This window comes from Vicugna pacos, chromosome 3, assembly GCF_048564905.1.
Source record: "Vicugna pacos chromosome 3, VicPac4, whole genome shotgun sequence".
In the NCBI taxonomy this organism is placed as follows: Eukaryota; Metazoa; Chordata; class Mammalia; order Artiodactyla; family Camelidae; genus Vicugna; species Vicugna pacos.
The window spans coordinates 28415581-28437364 of NC_132989.1; the positions used below are offsets into that span (position 1 = coordinate 28415581).

Here is a 21784-nt window from a genome sequence, read left to right on the forward strand (position 1 = left end):
CCAGAAATAAAACACTCCCTTCTTATCCTATGTCTAATACCTCTCTGTCCCTGCTCCTCTAACATATACATTGTGATCGTATCCAAACCTCCACTGGGACATAGTTGACTTATGATTAGACAGAAATGGAATGAAATCAGACCTGTGGCCTTACTTGTCTGTCTTCCTCTTCATATGCTTTTGATAGCTCTCTTCTGAGTTCCTCCACCTGACCAAAATTTCCTATCAGTGATCGGGCTCTGTAGCTAGATTTCCTAGGATGAAATTCTGTGTCCATTACTAACTTAAGTGTGTGACCTTGAATAAGTAACTTAACCTCTGTGCTTCAGTTTTGTCCTGCGTAGAGTTAGGGTAATAATGGTATGTACCTCATAATGTCATTGTGAGTACTAAATGAGTAATAGACATGTAAAATAGCTCAGTATCTTGCCCATTAAAGGTACACAGTTAGTATTAGCTGCTTTTCTTACTGTTCTTCTCCTCCTCCCACTTCCACAGCAGGCTCTTCCTCAGTAGCATTTTACTATGTGCCTTGTATTTGATTACAGGCTGATTTCTGTAACTTTTCACAGGTCTTGTCATCTTAACTCTAAATTCCTTGAAGCTAGAGAGTGTAAATTATTTATTTTCCTATTAGCTGCCCCATAGTACCTTGCACACATTGTGCTTCATTAATATTTATTGATTAAATATGTATGCTTTTGGAGGAGCAGTCATGAAACCAGCATTTATAATACAAATCTGGTTTTTAGCTGTGTAATTTTTATCCTTGACCTGCTTGAAAACAAACTGTAATAATTACATTTCAGGAGATGACGCATTCATGGCCTCCCCCTCTAACGGCTATTCATACACCATGCAAAACAGAACCTTCCAAATTTCCTTTTCCAACTAAGGTAAGTAAATAAAATGTGTCTTTAATACTGTAAGAAAACTCTAAATGGCTTGACTAAAATCGTATGAATTCAAAATTGTCTTGCCATTCCCATTCCAGTGGGAGACAGACAGTAAATAAGTGAATAAGTAGGTAAGTTCGGATAGTGATAATTATTATAAAGAAATAAAACAAGAAGATGGGATCAAAAATGACTTGAATTGAGAGGTACATGGAAAAGCTTTGAAGGCAATATGGAAATGAGACTTAAAAGACATCAATGTTTGTTGCAAACTTCTATGATATTCTAGGCCACGGGGTGGTAAAGGCTTCCTAAACTATTGTATGAGGAACTCCTTTCCAGAGGACACAACCATACTTATGCCTGTGAAAAAAGTTTCCTCAGACAGCAGTTTCAGGGTCATCTAAAATCAGCAGATTTGGGGGGTTTTTAACATTAATTTATACTTAGACACAAATAATGCAAGAATATATTCTTGTGAAAGTTTGAGCAAGACCCTAATAGCCTAATAGCTTTCCCCATATTCTGCCTACTCCATCTCACCAGAGCTACTTTGTACATACCTTTGCGAATCTTTTCATATGCATTTACCTACAATATATGTAATCATCACTTACAGGCTTTTTCTCACTTATTTTATTTCTGCACAGATGCAGTATCCTGTATTTTTAATCAGTCAGCAATAGGTCTTAGAGACCTTACCATGCTACTTTATACATAGAGGAGAGAGGGAGAAATTATAGGTAATACATTACATACAGAGGTATTTCAGTTCCTTTAATTGCATTCTGTTTTATAAGTATATCTTAGTTTATTTAGCCATTTCCCTTTGGTATTTAACTTGTTGCCAAGTTTTCATTTCTGTAAACATTGCTATAGTGGATATCTTTTGTTCATGCCTTTTTGTGTGCATACAGGTTTATTTTATATAAAAAGTAAGAAGTGGAATTGTTGAACTTTGAGAGTATATGCTTAATATATACTCTCAAATTCCCTTCATAGTGGTTGTACTAGTCAGTACTCCCACTTTTATTCCCTGTTATTCCTGACATACACACCATTTGTTATTTCAAGCACCAAACTTTTGAGTGAAAAATGGCATTCCATTTCCTAGATTACTAGTGAGGTTCACCATCTTTACACATTTGTTATCTATTTGGTTTCTGTGGGAATGAATTGGCCTGTTTTCTCTGCCCTTTGGGCTGCATCTTTCACCTAATTAGTTTTAGGAGAATTTCTTTTTCTTTTTTGTGTTTTGATTGAATTCTGGATTCTAATAATTTATTCCACATTCTGCATATGTGTCTTCCAGTTAGAGTCCTTTTAAGTTTTATGGTCTAGAAGATTTCAATTTTGATGGATAAATTTATCTTTCTGATGAATAAATTTATCTTTCTCTTCTCAAGTTTTTGCTTTTTAATGTCTTGTTAAAGAAGGCATAATTTCTGATTCTTCTTTTAATGTGATTGCAGTTGTGTTTTCTATGTTAACCTCTAGCCTAGTTTATTTTTGTGAGTGATATGAGGTAGAGATAAAGCTTTCTTCCTATGTGTGCTATACCACGCTTTTACTTTTTAAGTCAACTTTATTTACATATAAAAATGCACGTATATTTAAAGTACAGTATGAGTTTTGATAGACGTATGTACCTGTGTAACCATCATCCTAATCAAGAATTAGAACATTTCCATCACTCCCCAAAGTTCCCTCATGTTCCTTTGCAGTCCATCTCACCCCCACCACTGGCCCCACACAGTTGCTGATCTGTTTTATGTCACTATAGGTAAGTTTTGCTTTTTCTAGAATTTCATATAAATGTAATCCATACAGTGTATACTTTTTTGGCATATATACTTGCATCCTTTTGCTGAGCATATTCTTTTGGAATTCTTACATGTTCTTAAATGTATCAGTAATTGTTCCTTTTTATTCCTGAGTTAATTTTTATTTCTGTTGCATGAAAATATCACAATTTGTTTATTCATTTATCTATTGATGAGCATTTGGGTTGTTTTCCAGATTTGGGCCATTAAGAACTAATTATCTATAAGCATTTATTTGCAATCTTTGTGTGGACTTATATTTTCTTGTTTCATGGATAAATACTGGATCATATGTTTAAAAAGTAGAATTGCTGGGCCATTTGTTGAGTGCATGTTAAATTGATACTAAACTGAAAATTATTTATTTAAGTGACTACCACATGCCTATCTTAACGTGCTCTCATTTCCCATCATGTCTGATAGTTTCATTTGTCCTACATCCTTGCCTGTATTTGGTATTATCAGTCTGTTTAGTTTTAAGCATTTTACTGGGCATGTAGAGGTATCTCATACTGGTTTTAATTTGTATTTTCCTGATGACTAATGATGTTGAACCTCTTTATGAGCTTTTTGACCATTCTTTTAGAAGCATCAGTTTAAATCTTTTGCCTTTGCCACACGTGCACGTGTATGTGTGTGTGTGTATGTCTCTGTATGTGTTTGTCTCTGTGTGTGTGTGTGTGTGTGTGTGTGTGTAGTGGTGCCAGGGTTGGCGGGTATTTTTTGTAGGTTTTTTTTCCTTCTTATAGTGTCTTAGGTTTGGTATCAGGATAATGCTTGAGTCTTGAAAGGAGCCAGGAAATGTTTCCTTCATCTCTATTTTCTGAAATAACTTGTGAAATATTAGTATTAATTCTTCCTTGAATGTTTAATGTAATTCAACAGTGAAGCTATTTGTAGCCATAATGTTCTTTATTAGACTGTTTTAAATTACAGAATAACTTACTTTATTAGATATAGAGCTATTCAGATTTTCTCTTCCTTGTGTCAGTTTTGGTAATAATTTGTTCATTTCATCTCAGTAGTCAGATTTATTGGCACAGAGTTATTTATAATATATACTTATTCTTTTAATGTCTGTAAGATCTGTAGTAAAGTCCTTTTTCCCCTAGTATTGGTGACTTGTATTTTCTCTCTCTCTTTTTTTTTTATTTTCCTTGATTAGTCTGGCAAAACGTTTATCAGTTTTATTGGTCATTTCCAAAAACCATCTTTTATTTTTTTTCAGTTTTCTATTTCTTTGATTTTTGCTTTTATTGTGATTATTTTCTTCTTTCTACTTATTTTAGGTTTCATTTGCTTTTTCTTCTGATTTTTTAAGGGGGAAGCTTAGATAATACATTGTAAACATTTCTTATTTAAAGTATTTAAAACTGTTTCCCACTAAGTCTTGCTTTAGGTATATCTCAAAATTGTGATATATTTTGTTTTTATTATCATTCAGTTCAAAATATTTCATAATTTCCTGTGTGACTTCTTCTTTGATCCATGGGTTATTTGGAAGTATGTGGTTTTATTTTCAAATATTTGAGGATTTTCCAGATACTGTTTTGTTATTGATTCCTAATTTATATTCTTGTCAGAGAATATGTGCTGTATACTTTCATTCCTTTTAAATGTAATGTAAATATTTTGTGGACCAGTATATGATCTCTCTTGATGACTTTGTGTGTACTAGACACAATATGTTCTGAATATGTCAGTTAGATCAGGTTGGCTGAAAGTTAAGTCATCTATACTTTTACTTACTTTCTACTTGTTCTGTCAGTTACTGAAAGGAGAGTGTTAGTATTTGTATCAGTGGATTTGTATGTTTCTTCTTTCAGTTTTGTCCATTTTAGGGTCTTATGTTTTGAGGCTTTGGCTTTATGTACATATATATTTATATTTAGGCTTTCTATGTCTTTCTGATCAATTAATCTCTTTTTTCATTATGAGATTTCCCTCTTTATATCTGGTATTAATGCTTCTACTGAAGTCTGCTTTGTTTATTGTTCAACTATACTTTGATACTCATATAGCCACTCCAGCTTTTTAAAAATTTATTAACATGGTTTAACATTTTCTATTATTTTTAATCTGTTTGTGCCTCTATATTTAAAGTGAATTTCTTTTTTGTTTTGTTCCTTTGGTAGGGGGGGAGGTAATTAGGTTTGTTTATTTATTTTTAGAGGGGGTATTGAGGATTGAACCCAGGACCTTGTGCATGCTAAGCATGTGCTCTACCATTTGAGCTATATATATCCTCCCCTTTAAAGTGAATTTCTTATAGGCAGCTTATAATTGGGTCTTGATTTTTTGTTTACTCTGCCAAATTCAGCAATTAATCTTAGAGCATTCAAAACATTTCCCTTTAGTGTTATCACCAATATTATAGAATTTAAATGTTCCATTTTGCTACTTGTTTTCTGTTTGTCCCATCAGCTCTTTTTTCCTTTGTTCCCTTTCTTGAGGTTCTTTTGAGTTAAATAATAATTTTTTAATATTCTATCTCATGTTATTTAGTAGCTATACCTCTTTTTTAATTGTAAAGTTAAAACTTGAGTTTTATCAGAAGACTTTGAACATAAGTTCACAATTCTAGCTAATAGCTACTCTTTCTTCCTTCTTTCCCTCCTTCCTTCCTTCCTTTCAGTAACAGTTTTATTGAGATATAATATACATACCATACAGTTCATCCATTTAGAACGTACAATTCACTGCTTTTTAGTATATTCAGAGCTCTGTAACCAACACCACAGTTATTTTAGAACATTTTCATCACCCCAGAAAGAAACCCTGTACCCTTTAGCAGTCACCCTTCTGTATCTTCCAACCACCCCCTTATCCTTGAAACCACTAATCTTATGTTGTATCTCTATAGATTTTACTCTTCTGGACATTTCATGTAGATGGAATCATACAATATGTGGTCTTTTGTGACTGGCTCTTTGAAAACATGTTAACATGTTTTCAAGGTTCATGTATTATTATAGCATTGTATCAGTACTTCATTCTTTTTTATGGCTGAATATATTCTATTGTATGGATGTATCACATTTTGTTTATTCATCAGTTGATTGACATTTGAGATGTTTTCAGTTTGGGACTATTATAAAAATTGATGCTGTAAACATTAGTGTAGAAGTGTTTGTGGACACACATACTTTCATTTCTCTTGGTTATATACCTAGGAATGGAATTACTGGGTCATATGGTAATTGTGTTTAATCTTTTGAGGAACTGCCTGATGATTTTTCCATAGTGGTGGCAAATGTGCATTCCCACCAGCAATGTATGAGTTCAAATTTCTCTACATTCTGGACAACTTACTATTTTTTTCTTTCTTTCTGATCATAACTATTGTAGTAGATGTGAAGTGGTATGTCACTGGTACTCATTTGATATTCATTTCTGATGGCTAATGATGTTGAGAATCTTATTTATTTATTTATTTATTTATTTATTTATTTATTTATTTATTTATTTATTGGATGTATTGGGTATTGAGCCCAGGACCTCACGCATGGAAAGCATGCACTGTACCAGTGGGCTGTACCCCTTCCCCTGAGAATCTTTTCATGGGTTTATTGGCCTTTGTGTATCTTATTTGCAGGAATATCTTTTCAGATATTTTGCTGATTTTTAAATTTTTTTTAATCATTAAGTTATAGGAGTTCTTTATATATTTTAGAATACCCTTATCAGGTATATGATTTGCAAAGATTTTCTCCCATTCTGTGGGTTGTCTTTGCTTTGTTCATGGTGTTCTTTTTTTTTTTTATGGTGTTCTTTAAAGCAGAGTAATTTTACAGTTTAATGAAGTCCATTTTATTTTTTGTTACTGTTTGTCTCTTTCTTGTCATATCTAAGAAACCATTGCACAATGCAAGATAACAAAGATTTACACCTTTATTTTTTCAAAGAGTTTTATAATATTAACAACTACATTTAAATCATTAATTCATTTTTTAAAATCTGAAGTGTAGTTGATTTATAATATATTAGTTTCAGGTGTATAACATAGTGATTTCAGTATTTTTATAGATATAGTCCATTAAAGTTATTATAAAAATTGGTTATATTCCCTGAACTGTGTGATAGATATATCCTTGTAGCTTATTTATTTTATACATAGTAATTTGAATCTGTTAATCCCCTACCACTATGTTCCCCCTCTCCACTTCCCTCTCTCCCCATTGGTGACCATTAATTTGTTCTCTGTATCTGTGAGTCTGGTTTTTATTTTGTTACATTCGTTTGTTTTATTTTTTAGATTCTACATATAAATGGTAAAATACAGTATTTGTCTTTCTCTGTCTGACTTATTTCACTAAGCTTAATATCCTATAGGTCCACCTATGTTGTCGTAAATGGCAACATTTTCATTCTTTTTTATGGCTGAGTAATATTCCTCTCTCTCTCTCTGTGTGTGTGTGTGTGTGTGTGTATGTGTATCTCATATCTGCTTTATCCATTTATCTATTGATAGACACCAGTTGCTTTCATTATCTTCGCTACTATAAATAATGCTGCTGTGAACATTGGGGTACATGTATCTTTTCAAGTAGTGTTCATTGATCCATTTTCAGTTAATTTTTGTATTTGGTGTGAGGTAGAAGTATAGCTTCATTCTTTTGCATGTGCATATCCAGTTGTCCCTGCACCATTTGTTGAAAAGACTTTTCTTTCCCTATTGTATTGTCTTAGCACTCTTGTGGAATATCAGTTGATCATAAATGTGAGGGTATCTTTCTGGACTCTCAATTCTGTTTCACTGATCTACCTGACTGTTTTTATGCTAGTGCCACACTGTCTTGATAACTGTTGCTTTGTAGTAAGTTTTGAAATCTGGAAGTTTGAGTCCTCTAGACCTGTGTTGTGTGTTTTGTATGGTTGGTTTAGGTTTTGCACTAACACATATCACAATTTTTATATAGCACATTTACTTTAAAATAGTGTCATTCACATATAGCTTAATTGTCTTAACAACAGTATAGCTTCCATTCTTTCTTTTTATTCCCTGTGCTTTTATTTATGTTATAAATCTCATAATACATTATTAATTCTTACATTTTAAACAATCAAGTATCTTTTTACTAGCTTTATTGAGGATTAATTGATATTCAATATATGGCACTTTTTTTAATTGAGTTCTAATCAGTTTACAATGTTGTGTCAGTTTCTAGTGTACAGCACAATTTTTCAGTCATACATGAATATACCTACATTTGTTTTCATATTCTTTTTCACCGTGAACTACTACAAGATATTGAATATATTTCCCTGTGCTATACAGTATAAACTTGTTCACCTATTCTGTATATACCTGTCAGTATCTATAAATCTTGAACTCCCAGTCTGTCCCTTCCCACCCATGGCACATATTTAAAGTAAAAATTTTGTGAAGTTTGACATGTATTCACTTGTGAAACCATCACCATAATTGATATAACAATCACCCCCAAATATTTCCTTGTGATCCTTTATAGTGCTGTCCTCCTTACAGATGCTCTCTTCCCCTTCTACCCCTAGGCAACTGTGTAATCTGATTTCTGTCACAACAGATTAGTTTACAGTTCTGAGAATTTTATATTAATAGAATGATACTATATGTGCTCTTTTGTTTTTGTTGTTCTGGTTTCTTTCACTCAGCACAGTAATTTTGGGATTCATCCTATTGTTGCATATATAAATCATTCTTTTTTATTGCTAAGTAGTATTCAGTTTTATGATTATACCACTGCTTATCTGTTCACATATTGATGAATACTTGGCTTGCTTCTGAACTTTGGCTATGAAAAATTAAGTTGCTGTTGCAGTGAATATTTGTATGCAAGTTTTTATATGAACATCTGCTTTTATTTCTCTTAGGTAAATAACTTTGAGTGAACTGGTCAGGTATATGTTAGATGTATATTTAGCTTTTTTAAAAAAAACTCATACTTTTTCCCAAAGTGATTGAATCATTTTCTATTCATATCAGTAGTTCCAATTGTTCCATATCCGTACCAATGTTTGTTATGGCCAATCTTTTTATTTTTAATTTTTTAATTTTAATTTTAATTTTTTTATTGAAGTACAGTCAGTTACAACGTGTCAATCTCTGGTGTACAGCACAGTGTCCCAGTCATGCATATACATATATATATTCATATGGCTAGTCTTATTTATTTATCTATTTATTTATTTATTTATTTGGCTAGTCTTTTTAAATTTCAGCTTTTCTAGCAGTTGTGTAGAAGGTGCCTCATTGAGATTTTAATTTACATTTCTCTTGTTCTATGGATGAGCATCTTTTCATATGCTTATTATTTGTCTATGTCTTTAGTGGTGCAGTGTCTGAATCTTTTGCACATTTTTTAATGGGGTTGTGGTCCTCTTAAGTTTTGAGAGTTGTTTGTATTTTCTGCATGTAAGTCCATTATTAGATAATTAGTTTTCAAAATTCTGTAGTTTTATGTTTTACATTTAGGCCTGTGATCCATTTTAATTTCTATATATGGTGACAAGATATAGATCATAGTTCATTTTTGTATATGGGTATCCAGTTCCAGCATCATTTGTTTAAAAAGCTTCTCTATGCACTGAATTGCCTTGGAATTTGCAGTTGACGATATATGTGTGTGGTGCATTTCTGACTGTGTTCTGTTTCACTAATCATAGAATTATCTAATTTGGCAATGATGTAATTTGCAAATAGTGTTACAACTTTTATTTTAAACTGGATGCCTCATTTCTTATTCTTGCTTTATTGCACTGGCTAGAAACTCCAGTACAATGTTGAATGGAAGTGGTGAGCAGACATTCTTGCCATATTTGTAATCATAGAGGAGAAGGTATTCAGTTTTTTACCGTTAAGTATTATGTTAGCTGTGGGATTTTTGTAGATGTTATTTATTAAGTTGAAGACGTTCCCTTCTACTTTTATTTACCTAAGAGTTCTTAATCAGGAATTAATTTTGGATTTTGTTGACCTGACCTCATGGAATAAGTTGGCACGTAATTCCCTCTACCTCAGTTTTCTGTAATAGTCTGTGTAGGATTGATGTTATTTCTTTTTAAATGTTTGTTAGAATTCATCTTTGAGTATTGAATTTTCTTTGTAGGACAATTTTTGTAAAGATTAATCTCATCATGTTATCTGTTTTTTCCTTGAATGTGCTTTGGTGGTTTGTGTCTTTCAAGGACTTTGTCCATTTTATCTCTCATTGTCAAAGTTGTCAAATTTATTGATATTAAAGTTTTTGATTATTTTTCCTAATTATACTTCTAAAATCTGTTAGATGCCAATTCTCATTCCTTTTATTGGTGATGTATCCCTTCCCTCTCACTTTCCTCTGGCTTGAGGTTTCTAAGTTTTATTGATCTTCTTTTTAAAAAACTTCCTTTTTTCCTTCTCCATTGTTTTTTATTTTTATTGGGTTGATTTCCACTCTGATTTTATTACTTTTTTATTCAGCTTTCTTTGGCTTAATTTGGTCTTCTTTTAAAAAAATTCTTCGAAATGTTAACCTATCTTGATTGTGGTGGTGTTTTCATAGGTGTATACATCTATCAAAATTCATCAAATTGTACATCTGAAATATGTGTAGTTTACTGTACAGGAATTATACCATAATAAAGATGTAATTAAAAAAATTCTTAAAGTGGAAGCTAAGGCTGTTGATTTAACATCTTTCTCACTTTCTAATATAGACTTCGAGTGCTATAAATTATCCTCTAAGTAATGTTTTGTTTGTGTCCCACAAACTTTGAAATGTGTTTTCATTTTTATTCAGTTCAACATAATTTTTTCTTTTCTTTTTTTCTTTCCTTTTGTTTTTTTTGGTGGGAGGAGGTAGTTAGGTTTATTTAATTATTCTTAGAGGAGGTACTGGGGATTGAACCCAGAACCCCATGCATGTTAAGCATGCACTCTACCACTTGAGCAGTACCTTCCCAGCATAACTTTTAATTTTATTTGTTCTGTGGATTATTTTGAAGTATCATTTAGTTTCCAAATATTTGGAGATTTTCCACATATTTTCCGTTATTTATTTATGGCTTGATTCCATTCTGATCAGAGAACATACTTGGCGTGACTTGAATCTTTTTACATTTGTTCAGACTTATTTTATGGTCCAGAATATTGTCTCTTTTGGCAAATGTTTCATGGACACTTGAAAAGAATGTATGTTCTACTTCTGTCAAGTGGAGTGTCCTGTAAATGTCAGTTAGATCAAGTTGTTTTATGGTATTCAAGTTTTCTGTGTTCTTATTCATTTTAATGCTACTTGTTTTGTCAATTATTAAGTTATAGTTAATTACAACTATTATTTTCAATTTGTGTTTTTGTCCTTGCTTGTTCATTTCTTCATAGTTTTTCAGGTTCTTCTTTTAGGTGCTTAAACATTTGGAATTGTTACTACCTCTAGATGAAGTGGTCCCTTTATCATTATGAATTGACTCCCTTATAATCCTGATACTATTCTTATATATAAAATACAAAATTTACTTTGCCTGATGTTAAGAGAACCACTTTAGCTTTCTTCTGATTAATGTAAGTTGTATGCCTTTTTCTGTCCTTTACTTGTAACCAGTGTCCTTATAGTTAAAATATATTTCTTATAGGTAACATAATTTTTGTCTTACTTTTTTGTATTCAGTCTGAAACTGTGCTCTCTTTTTTTTAAAATTAATACTTATTTTTTATTGAAGTGTAGTTGCCTTACAATGTTAGTTTCAGGCATACAGCCAAGTGATTCAGTTATACATATACATACATATATATTTTTTAAAGTTAAAGTATAAGTCAATTACAATTTATCAATTTCTGGTGTACAGTATAATGTCCCAGTCATGCATATATATACATATATTCATTTTCATATTCTTTTTCATTAAAGGTTATTACAAGATACTGAATATAGTTCCCTGAGATATAGAGAAGAAATTTGTTTTTATCTATTTTTATATATAGTGGTTAACATTTGCAAATCTCGAACTTCCATATTTATCCCTTCCTACCCTCCTTTCCCTGGTAACCATAAGACTGTTTACTATGTCTGCAAGTCTTTTTCTTTTGTAGATGAGTTCATTAGTGTCCTCTTTTTTCTTTTTCTTTCTGTTTTTTTTTTTTTAGATTCCACATGAATGATATCATATGATAATTTTCTTTCTCTTTCTGGCTTACTTCACGTAGAAGGACAATCTCGAGGTCCATCCATGTTGCTACAGATACGTACATATATTTTCAGATTCTTTTCCATTACAGCTCATTACAAGAAATTGAATATAGTTCCCTGTGCTATTCAGCAGGTCCCTGTTTAACTATTTTATATATAGTAATGTGTATCTGTTAATTCCAGACTCCTAATTTGTCCTTTCCCACCCTTTCCCCTGGTAACCACAGCTTGTTTTCTATGTCCATGAGTCTATCTCTAGTTTGTAGATTAAAAAAAAAATGTTTTAAGATTCCTCATATAAGCGACATCTTACGGTATTTGTCTTTCTCTGTTTGACTTACTTCACTTAATATGATCATCTCTAGGTTCATCCATGTTGCTGCAAATGGATGATTTCATTCTTTTTTATGGTTGAGTAGTATTGTATTGTATATATGTATATATATATGTGTGTGTGTGTGTGTGTGTATACACACACGCACATACATACACCACATCTTCTTTATCTTCTTTTATGTTTAACAGTTGCCTTATATACGTGGTGCTCCTATGTTGGGTGCATATATATTTACAGTTGTTATAGCTTCTTCTTGGATTGATCCATTGAGCATTATGTAGTGTCCTTCTTTGTTTCTTGTGATAGTCTTTATTTTAAAGTCTGTTTTATCTGATATAAGTATTGCTACTCTAGCTTTCTTTGGGTTTCCATTTACATGAAATACCTTTTTCCATCCCTTAACTTTCAGCCTATATGTGTCTCTAGCTCTAAAGTAGGTCTCTTGTAGACAGCATATATAGTGGCCTTATTTTTGTATCCATTTAGCCAGTCTCTGTCTTTCGGTTGGAGCGTTTGATCCATTTACATTTAAAATAATTATTGATATGTATGTTCTTACAGCCATTTTGTTAATTGTTTTTGATTTGTTTTTGTAGGTCTTTTTTTCTCTTTCTTCTTTTTGGTCTCTTATGATTTGATGACTCTCTTTAGTGTTATGTTTGGATTCTTCTTTATTCTTTGTGGGTATATCTATTACAGATTTTTGGTTTGCAGTTACCATGAGGTTTTCATACAGAAGTCTGTATATATACATGATTATTTTAAGTTGCTAATCTCTTAATTTCAAATGCATTTTAGATATCCTGCATTTGTACTCTTCTCCCCTCATGATTAGTGGTTTTGATATAATATTTTACATCTAATTGTTTTGTGTATATTTTAACTGCTTATTGTGGATACAGATGATTTTTTTTACTACTTTTGTCTTTTAATGTCCCTGTTAGTTTGTGTGTGGATGGTTTCTGATCTCTACTGTATGTTTGCCTTTACTGGTGAGCTTTTCCATTTCATAATTTTCTTATTTCTGGTTGTGGCCTTTTCTTTTCTACCTAGAGAAGTTCCCTTATCATTATTGTAAAGCTGGTTTGGTGGTGCTGAATTCTTTTAGCTTTTGCTTATCTGTAAAGCTTTTGATTTCTCTATCAAATCTGAATGAAAGCCTTACTGTGTAGAGTATTCTTGATTGTAGGGTTTTTTTTTCCCTTCATCACTTAAAATATATTGTGCCACTCCCTTCTGGCCTGCAGACACTCTGCTCTTTTATTGGGATACTTAGACCATTTATATTTAATATGATTATTTATATGGCAGGGTTTATCTCTGTCATTTTGCATTTTGTTATCTACTTGTTCCGTCTGGTCTTTTTTCCCTTCTTTTGGACTGAGTATTTTTTATTATTGTGTTACCTTTTTGGCTTATTAGCAATTACTGTTATGTTATTTAATTTTTGCTTTCAGGGTTTGTAGGATATATCTTTAACTTATTCAAGTCTGTTTCAAGTAATACTAAGGCATTCTTTTCTATTATGTAAAACCCTTTCAACATTATGCTTGCACTTCTCCATTCATACCATATGTTCTGTTGCATACATTTTACTTTCATGTAAGTTATAAACCCCACAAAATTGTCACTGTTTTCTATTTTAAAAGTCAGTTATTCAGAAACAGACTCACAAACGTAGAGAACAAACTTACAGTCGGGGGTAAAGGGTGCAGGAAGCAATAAATTGGGAATTTGAAATTTGCACTTCTTGGGAAGTAATGAAAATGTTAGCTGTCTTGATTTTGGTAGTGATTTCATAGGTGCATACATCTATCAAATTTCATCAAATTGTACATCTGAAATATGTGTAGTTTACTGTACCGGAATTATACCACAATAAAGGTGTTTTTAAAAAGTATTATTTTTTAAAGAGGTGTAAATAATAGGAAAAAAGGGCTTTTGAATTTTCCAATATAGTTAGCATTTCTTTTGCTCTTTATTCCTTTGTGTTCATCCAGGTTCCTGTCTGGTATCATTTTTCTTCTACCTGAAGGAATTCCTTTAGCATTTTTTATAGTGCTTGTGCTAGTAATGGATGCTTTTAGCTTTTGTATGTCTGAAATAAGTCTTTATTTCTTCTTTTCTTTTTTGTTTTTAAGATACTTTTGCTAAATATATATTTCTAGGTTGAAGATGTTGGTCTAGTGTCTTTTGACTTGCATTATTTCTGATTTTATGATTTTATGTCACTTTTTTTCTTCATCTGTATGTAATATGTCCTTTTTTTTCTGGCTGCTTTTAAGAGTCTTTTTCACTGATTTTAAGTTGTTCAGTTATAATGTATCTTGATTCTCTTCATCTTTCTTGTGCTCAGGTTTGTTTGTTTTGTAGCTTCTTGAAACTTTGGTTTTATAGTTTTCCTCAAATTTGGAAAATTTTTGCTATTACTTCCTCAAAATATTTTTCTGTTCTCCTTCTTCCTCCTTTTTTTCCTCTTCTTTAGAGAATCCAGTTATGTGTATATTAGACCTCTTGAAGTTGTTCAACAGTTCAGTAATGTGCTGTCCATTTTTTTCAATCTTTTGTTGTTTCATTTGGTGATGTTTCTATTGCTGTATTTTCAGGTTTGGTAATCTTTTGTTCTGCTTTGTCTAATCTGTTAATCCTATTTAACAGTTTTTTAATCTCAGATATTATGGTTTCATCTCTATAAACTTGATATGTTTATGTATTTTATCAAACAGATACTTACTAAGTTCCAGGTATTAAATTTGACTGACAGTGTATCCTTTATTGGTGACATGAACACTTTTTGTTAGAAAGCTGAGGAGAATAATGATTGCAGTGGGCTCAAAAGGTATTGGAGATTATATAAACGAAGATTTTTCTTTTGAGGCATTGTCTGTGAAACGTGACAGAGAAATGTGATGGTGCCAAAAAGGATATGGTGATAGTATCAGGGGAATATTTTTATAAGATGAGGATATTTTATCACTTATATGCTGATCATAATGATTTTGTTAAAAAAAGAAAAAGGATACATGGGAAAGAGAGAGGGTAACCTTAGGAAATCCTTAGAAGAGGGATTGAGATCCTGCCCAGGTAGAGGATATTGGCCATGGAACAGAACACAGTTCGGTCATTCTTTTTCATAGGAGGGAAAGCAGAGTGAATGAGTATGGTTAGAGGTAGGTTAGTAAATTTTCCAGTGATAGTTTGGAGCAAATTAAAGCTTTTGACTCCATTTACTCAAATGTACTGTGTGTTTGGAACAACCCCTTGCTGTGCCTAGCTGCTATAGATACAGCACTGAAGCACTTAGGTGTTCAATATTATGTGCCAATGCATAGAATAGTTCTTGGCACATAATAGGTGTTCAACAAATGTTTATTGACTATATTTGGATATATATACCCAGATAACTGTGTTTAGATTTTTTGTTTCTGAAACAGCTCAGTTGACTATTTAATGATTATTGCTTTGGTTGGGTTGCTTTTACAGGTTGGATTTTGCTTTTTAATAATTTGTTTCATCCTCTGAATTTTCAGTGAATACAACTTTTTGTGTAATATATCTTAAAGCTTTATATGAAATTTTAAAATGTACTTATTCCCCTTGTGCACTAACCATATGGACTAGGTCTAATGAGAGGACAAAGAAGGGACAAAGTTTTGATACTTAGGGAATTTGGAGATAGAAAGATAGAATTTGGAGTAGTAACTGAGGTTAGAAAGGAAAGTATAAGAGTGCCAGACCCACACGGGAAGATGAGGCGCAGGACAGAAAGGATTTCACACTCGTTTACAGATCTGAAAGAGCAGCTTACAGATGGCTAGTGCTGTGTGAGAAGTTGAGTTTAAGAACATATTTGGAGATCTAGTTAGTGAATCCCTGTCATTTGCTTAAACATTCTTTGTCACATGTAAAAACAACACAACAAAAAAATCCATCTGTTCCATGTTGTTCTCCAGCCACTCCTCCCTTTTAAACTTATTAAAGACTAGTTCATATTTGCTATCTGTATACTTTCCTCCACTCAATCCTCAGTCCAATCTGATCTTGCTTCCACTCTTAATGCCTCACCAAAACCATTCAGATCACCAGTTGCCCATTCTGGCAGATCCAATTAACTTTTTTCATTTTTTTATCTTCATTGGGTTTATTTTTTAAACTATTTCTTCCTTGTCTCCCACTATACATTGCTCATCCAGATTTACTTTGTTTCTCCAGTTGCTCCTTTTTTAAAAAACTGTCTCTACATTAAAGGTAAGTTTTCTAGGCATCATGCTGCATACTATAAGAATACAAAAGGAGAATGTATTTTGCCAGTGTGCCAAACATTTGGCGTGCAGATGAAATAATACAGAAGAAAGAAAGAATTACATGTTACTGTTTAATTGAATACATAGTTATATGTACCAAGCTTAGACCTAAGTTGTCTTCTCTTTGTACCCTGTTCCTATTTACCTACGTGTTTCACAAATTTTTATTTTAATTTCAGACCATATTTGCATTCCACATATATGTATCCAGCTCTATACTTGACACTTCTTAGACGCTGAGTTTCAGGTGCCTTTGAAGCATCTTGTAGGAAGAACTCATAATTATCCCCGCTAGTTCCCAACTAAAAAGCAAACAAAAAGGAAACAAGCATGGTCGTCTTGTACTATTTCCTATCTTAGTGAAGGCAAAAAAAACCTTATGGGAGTTATGTTTGTCACTTCTTTCTCCATCACGCCTCATGGACTGTCACCAAGCCCTAATGATTTTAACTCCTTTAATATCTTTCAGTTTCATTCATTTTTCTCCAAATTTATTGTTACCACTATGATAAGTCAGTGCTCTCTAAAGTAGAATGTGTATATCCCAGTGTTGTGGGAGAATGAAAACTTTACTCTTATTTTTTAGTTCTAAAAATACCAATTTATTTACTTTTTAATCTTAAAATAAAAGAACAAATCAAATAATCATGTATTACTTCTCTTGATCTGAGTGGCAGGTGGTCACATTTTATTTCTGCTATGTGAGGTTATCCCAAGAGAAGTTTAGGTCTTCTGAGTGTGGAAAAGTTGATAGAATTGCTCTCATTCATTTGCTCTTCCTAACTGTGGCGTATTGCACTTTTAAGTATGCTTGGTTACAGTGATTTACAGATTATATTAACTGGTTTTAATTCAGCTAATCTTCACTAGTGTACACGAGTGGCTTAAAAGACCTATCTGCTGTGAAAATGTGAATGAAAATAACACTTAACATGCATTTCAGAGCAAATAAGAAAATGGCAGAGTTGAAATTTTCCTTTTCCTAATGTGAGCGAGCTCTTTGTCTGCCACCACAAAGTAGAAACAAAGATGCCATAAGCAGAAAACAGAAGGAAAAAAAAATCCAGATTATCATCGATAATTTGAACATGCATGTTTATTATTAACTTTGCCTTTAGTGTGTAACAGGTGCCTTGAGATAGTAACTAATGAAACTATGAGAGCATAGTAATTCGTAATTGGCGATATTTTGAATGTTGTGATATTCAATTCGGTCCTTAAATATACATCAAGTCTAATAAAATGTTATTAAAGACCTTTTGTGGTTTCCTCCAGTGTTTTATACCTTTGTTTAAAAACTTGGTCTTTCTGCTCCAGGGAAAATGATGGAAATCCAGTACAGAGGGAACACAGAGAGAACATACTAAAAGGCACTCCTTTGTCAGGAGACACTGTTGAAACAGGCTTAGAAAACAAAGCTGAAGATTCAAAAAACAAATATTAGAATAAATCATGCAGTGTACAAACTTAGCTGTATACAGATGGATGAAAGTATAGGTGCTTCTGGTAGTCTTAATTTAAGATATTTGTTAGTTTCTTTTTCAGATATAAAATACTTGAAGAGCTACTTCTTTGTGGACCAAAGAAAGCTATAACAGAAGTTAAAGCCTAAAGTATAGTTTCTGTTCCCTCCTTCTGTCTTCATATAGAACCTGTGTGACACTCCCAGATATCTTTTATACTAACCTAGAAGTTCACTGATTATTTGTTTAATGACATACAAGAATTATCTCATTTAAAAATGAATTAGGCACCTCCTTCACTCCCTCTCTCTCCCTCCCTCTTTTCTCCTCCTTCCCTTTTCTCTTCTCCCTCCCTCATTCTGCTCTCCCTCTCTCCTCTCACTGTCACACACACAAGCGCCAAATATGCTAGATCTTTTCTTAGCATATTTTTAAAAGAATAATAAACCTTCTTGTCTTCTCAGGGTAAAAATGTTTTAACAATGAATGAAAAATGCCTGCCTCAAGCTAGGAAAACATTTTAAAAATAATGTCATTATGTATTTTTTATTGTTGACAAAAACCATGATGACTGTCATATGTGTAAACTTTAAAGGCTTGGAAACAGAATTTTGTAACTTCAGTGGGTTTTGAACCTTTTCCTAAAAATATTAAAATGCAACCTCTTAATTTATTTTCTTGAAAAACTGATTTGTATCTATGAACATTGGAAGTCTGTTAGCTCAATTTCAACAGAAATCTTTGCATAATTAAGGTATAAGATAAAAAATTGGGTCAGTATTGCACTTCTTTGATTTGTGTGGCTGTGTCTTTGTGGTATGCAATGAAACCTAATGTGAAAATAAGCCAGTTTTAGTGTCAGACCTTTGAAGCACTATTTTTTATATGTTTAAGAAAAATATACTCGCCATTGACAAATATAATTTAAAAATTACTCTAAAATATTCATTTCATTTTATATGAGCCCTTTAAAATTTCAATATTTTGGTCTTGTATAATATATTAGTTAAATAATATACACTATACATATTTGGGAGATACAAATGCAAAAATTTTGCAGTGATGGGGAGTTTATGATCAAAAAAAGCTTGGAGACAAGTTTGTTCAAGCTGTAGTCATCTCCTTCTTGGACTACTGCAGTAATCTCCTAACTTAACTTCCATTCTAGATTTCTCAGAGCTGTTCTTCACATAACAGCCAAGGTGGTCATCACAGTGTGCAAATGTGGTCATATAATTTTCCTTAGTAAACTACACACATCCACAAACCTTTAATATGTTCTATAAAGTCTACAAGCTATATGATCTAGCTTCTCTGGTTCTGAGTCTAATTTCTCAACACTCTTCCTTTTATACTTTTTCCTACCATGGGCTGCCTTTTAGTTCTTTATACTAGCTGTGCTCCTGTCCTTTCTGGCCTTTACACATGATGTTCTCTCCACCCCAGAGGCTTTCCTTTCCCTTCCTTTCCCAGTTTACTTTCTACATATCATTCATATCTCATCCTGAACAGTATCTATTCAAGGGAGCCTTTGCTCATTTTCATGACCAGACATGTGTGTGTGTGTTTCTCTTTCTCTCCCCCCACCTCATGCGCATGCATGCACACACACACACACAATTATAACCTCTTATTTAATACTGTTTAAGTGTTTGTCCTTCGTTATATTTAACACAATTGCTATATTACCTCGATTTGCATGAGTATTTGCAAAGATAGCCATTGACATTAAGCTCCATGAATACACAAAGCGTTTGCCTGATTTTGCTTATTCTGTTTTTCCAGTACTTAGACATGTGAGTGAATGTTATATCAAGGAGTTTAGTTTTTATCCATAGGAAAAAAAGAGCCGTTGGCAGCTCTGTGAAAAATAGGAGAGTAATGATGACACATACTAAGACTTCAGCTTTAGAAATGTCAACTAGAGGCTGTAGTTGAGTGAAAGAGAGAGACTAGAGCCCAGAAGATCCATTAGATGGCCCTCATACATGAAGAAAGGTGAGAACCTAGTCTTTGAAGTGTGGATGGAAAGGAGAAGTTGTTGCATTTAGTAGATGTTTTGAGACAGAATCCATTCATATTTGGTAACCTGCTGTCTGACTGTTGTCAGAGGTGAGAAGAAGTAGTCAGAGATTACTTGAAAGCTTGGGCTATTAAACCTGTAGGCCATTTACTGTGTAAATGAGTGTAAGACGATTAGCCATTCAGGGGGGTGAATACTTTTTAGTTTAAATAAAATTCACAGGAGTGATCTCTTAGCCACTGGTCTATTTAAAGGCTGTTTAGAATGGGTTTATTGAGGTATAATTCACATACCATGCAATCACCCAATCAGAATGTACAATTAAATAATTTTGAGTATATTCATAGACATGTGCAACCATCACTGCAGTCAAATTTTAGAACATTTTCATCACCTCAAAAAGAAACTCCCAACTCTTTAGTTATCACCCTTTTTCCTTCTGTCCCCCTCCCAACCCTACCCAACCACTAATCTCCTCTCTCTATGGATTTCTTTTTTCTGGACATTTTGTGTAAATGAATCATACCATATGTGGTCTCTTACAACTGGATTCTTTCACTTAGTATAGTATTTTCAAGGTTCTTTCAAGCATGTATCAGTACTTCATTCCTTTTTATGACCAAATAATATTCCATTGTATGGATGTATATTGTGTTTTGTTTACACAGTTCATTAGCTGATGGACTTTTGAGTTGTTTCGAGCTTTTGGCTTCTATGAATAATGCTGTGTACAAGGTTTCATGTGGACATATGTTTTTGTTTCGCTCAATTATATTCCTGGGGGCAGATTTGCTGAGTCATATAGTAATCCTATATTTAGTTATCTGAGGAACTGCCAGAATGCTTTCCAAAGCAGTTAACTGCACCACTCTGTATTCCCTCTAGGCTCCCAGTTTCTCCACATTCTTATCAACACTTGTTGTCTTTTTGATTCTAGCCATCCTAGTCGACGTTAAGTGGGTTTGATTTGTATTTGCCCCCCAGTGACAAATGATGTTGAACATTTTTTCATGTGCTTTTTGGCCATTTGTATATCATCCTTGGCAAAATGTTTATTTAGATCCTTTGCCCATTTTTTTCATTGAGTTACTTGGCTTTTTATCACTGAGCTGTAAGAGCTCTTTATATATTATAGATACCAGTTTCTTATCAGAAATATGATTTGCAAATATTTTCTCCCAATTAATATGTTGTGTTTGTATTTTTTGATGGTGTCCTTTGAAGCACCAAAGTTCTTAATTTTGATGATGTCCAGTTTATCAGTTTCTTTTGTGTCTTGTGCTTTTTGTGACATTTGTAAGAATTCTTTGCCAAATCCGGGATTGTTAAGATTTGGCACTACATTTTCTTCCCAGAGTTTTGTAGTTTTTTCTCTTACATTTAGGTCTTTGGTCCACATCAAGTTAATTTTTTTTAATATCATCTATGGTAAGCATTAGGCTTTTGTTCTTTTGCATATGGCTGTTCACTTGTCCTAGCACTTTTTGTTGAAAAGAGAATTCTTTCCCTGTTGGATAGTCTTCACATCTTTTTTGAAAATCGTTCACCATTGATGTAGGTTTGCAACTTTTTTTTAACAGCAAACTATATTTTAGTTTCAGTACTGCTTGGATTTCTCTTTCACAGATAATTCTGTCATTAAAGGAAGATTGTGTTTACTTTTAAGTAAGCTTTTAAGGATGATAGGGATGTTTGTGTAATTTTAGTACTACGTTGTGCACAGATTTAACCTGGAAGAATGCACCATCTGCACATGTGGAACAGCTGTTCTGGTCATGATAGATGAGTTTGA

At 32.7% G+C, this 21784-nt stretch overlaps 1 protein-coding gene across 5 annotated transcripts in view; it reads left to right on the forward strand.

The window, feature by feature from the left end:
* The window catches only part of AFF4 (ALF transcription elongation factor 4), an 82464-nt gene that overhangs the window by 30604 nt on the left and 30076 nt on the right, over positions 1-21784 (forward strand). For all 5 annotated transcript variants that reach the window (XM_072957282.1, XM_072957281.1, XM_006212818.4 and 2 more), the window contains one exon: positions 810-896. In XM_072957282.1, the coding sequence (XP_072813383.1) occupies positions 810-896 (87 nt within the window). The remainder of the gene's footprint in view (positions 1-809; positions 897-21784) is intronic.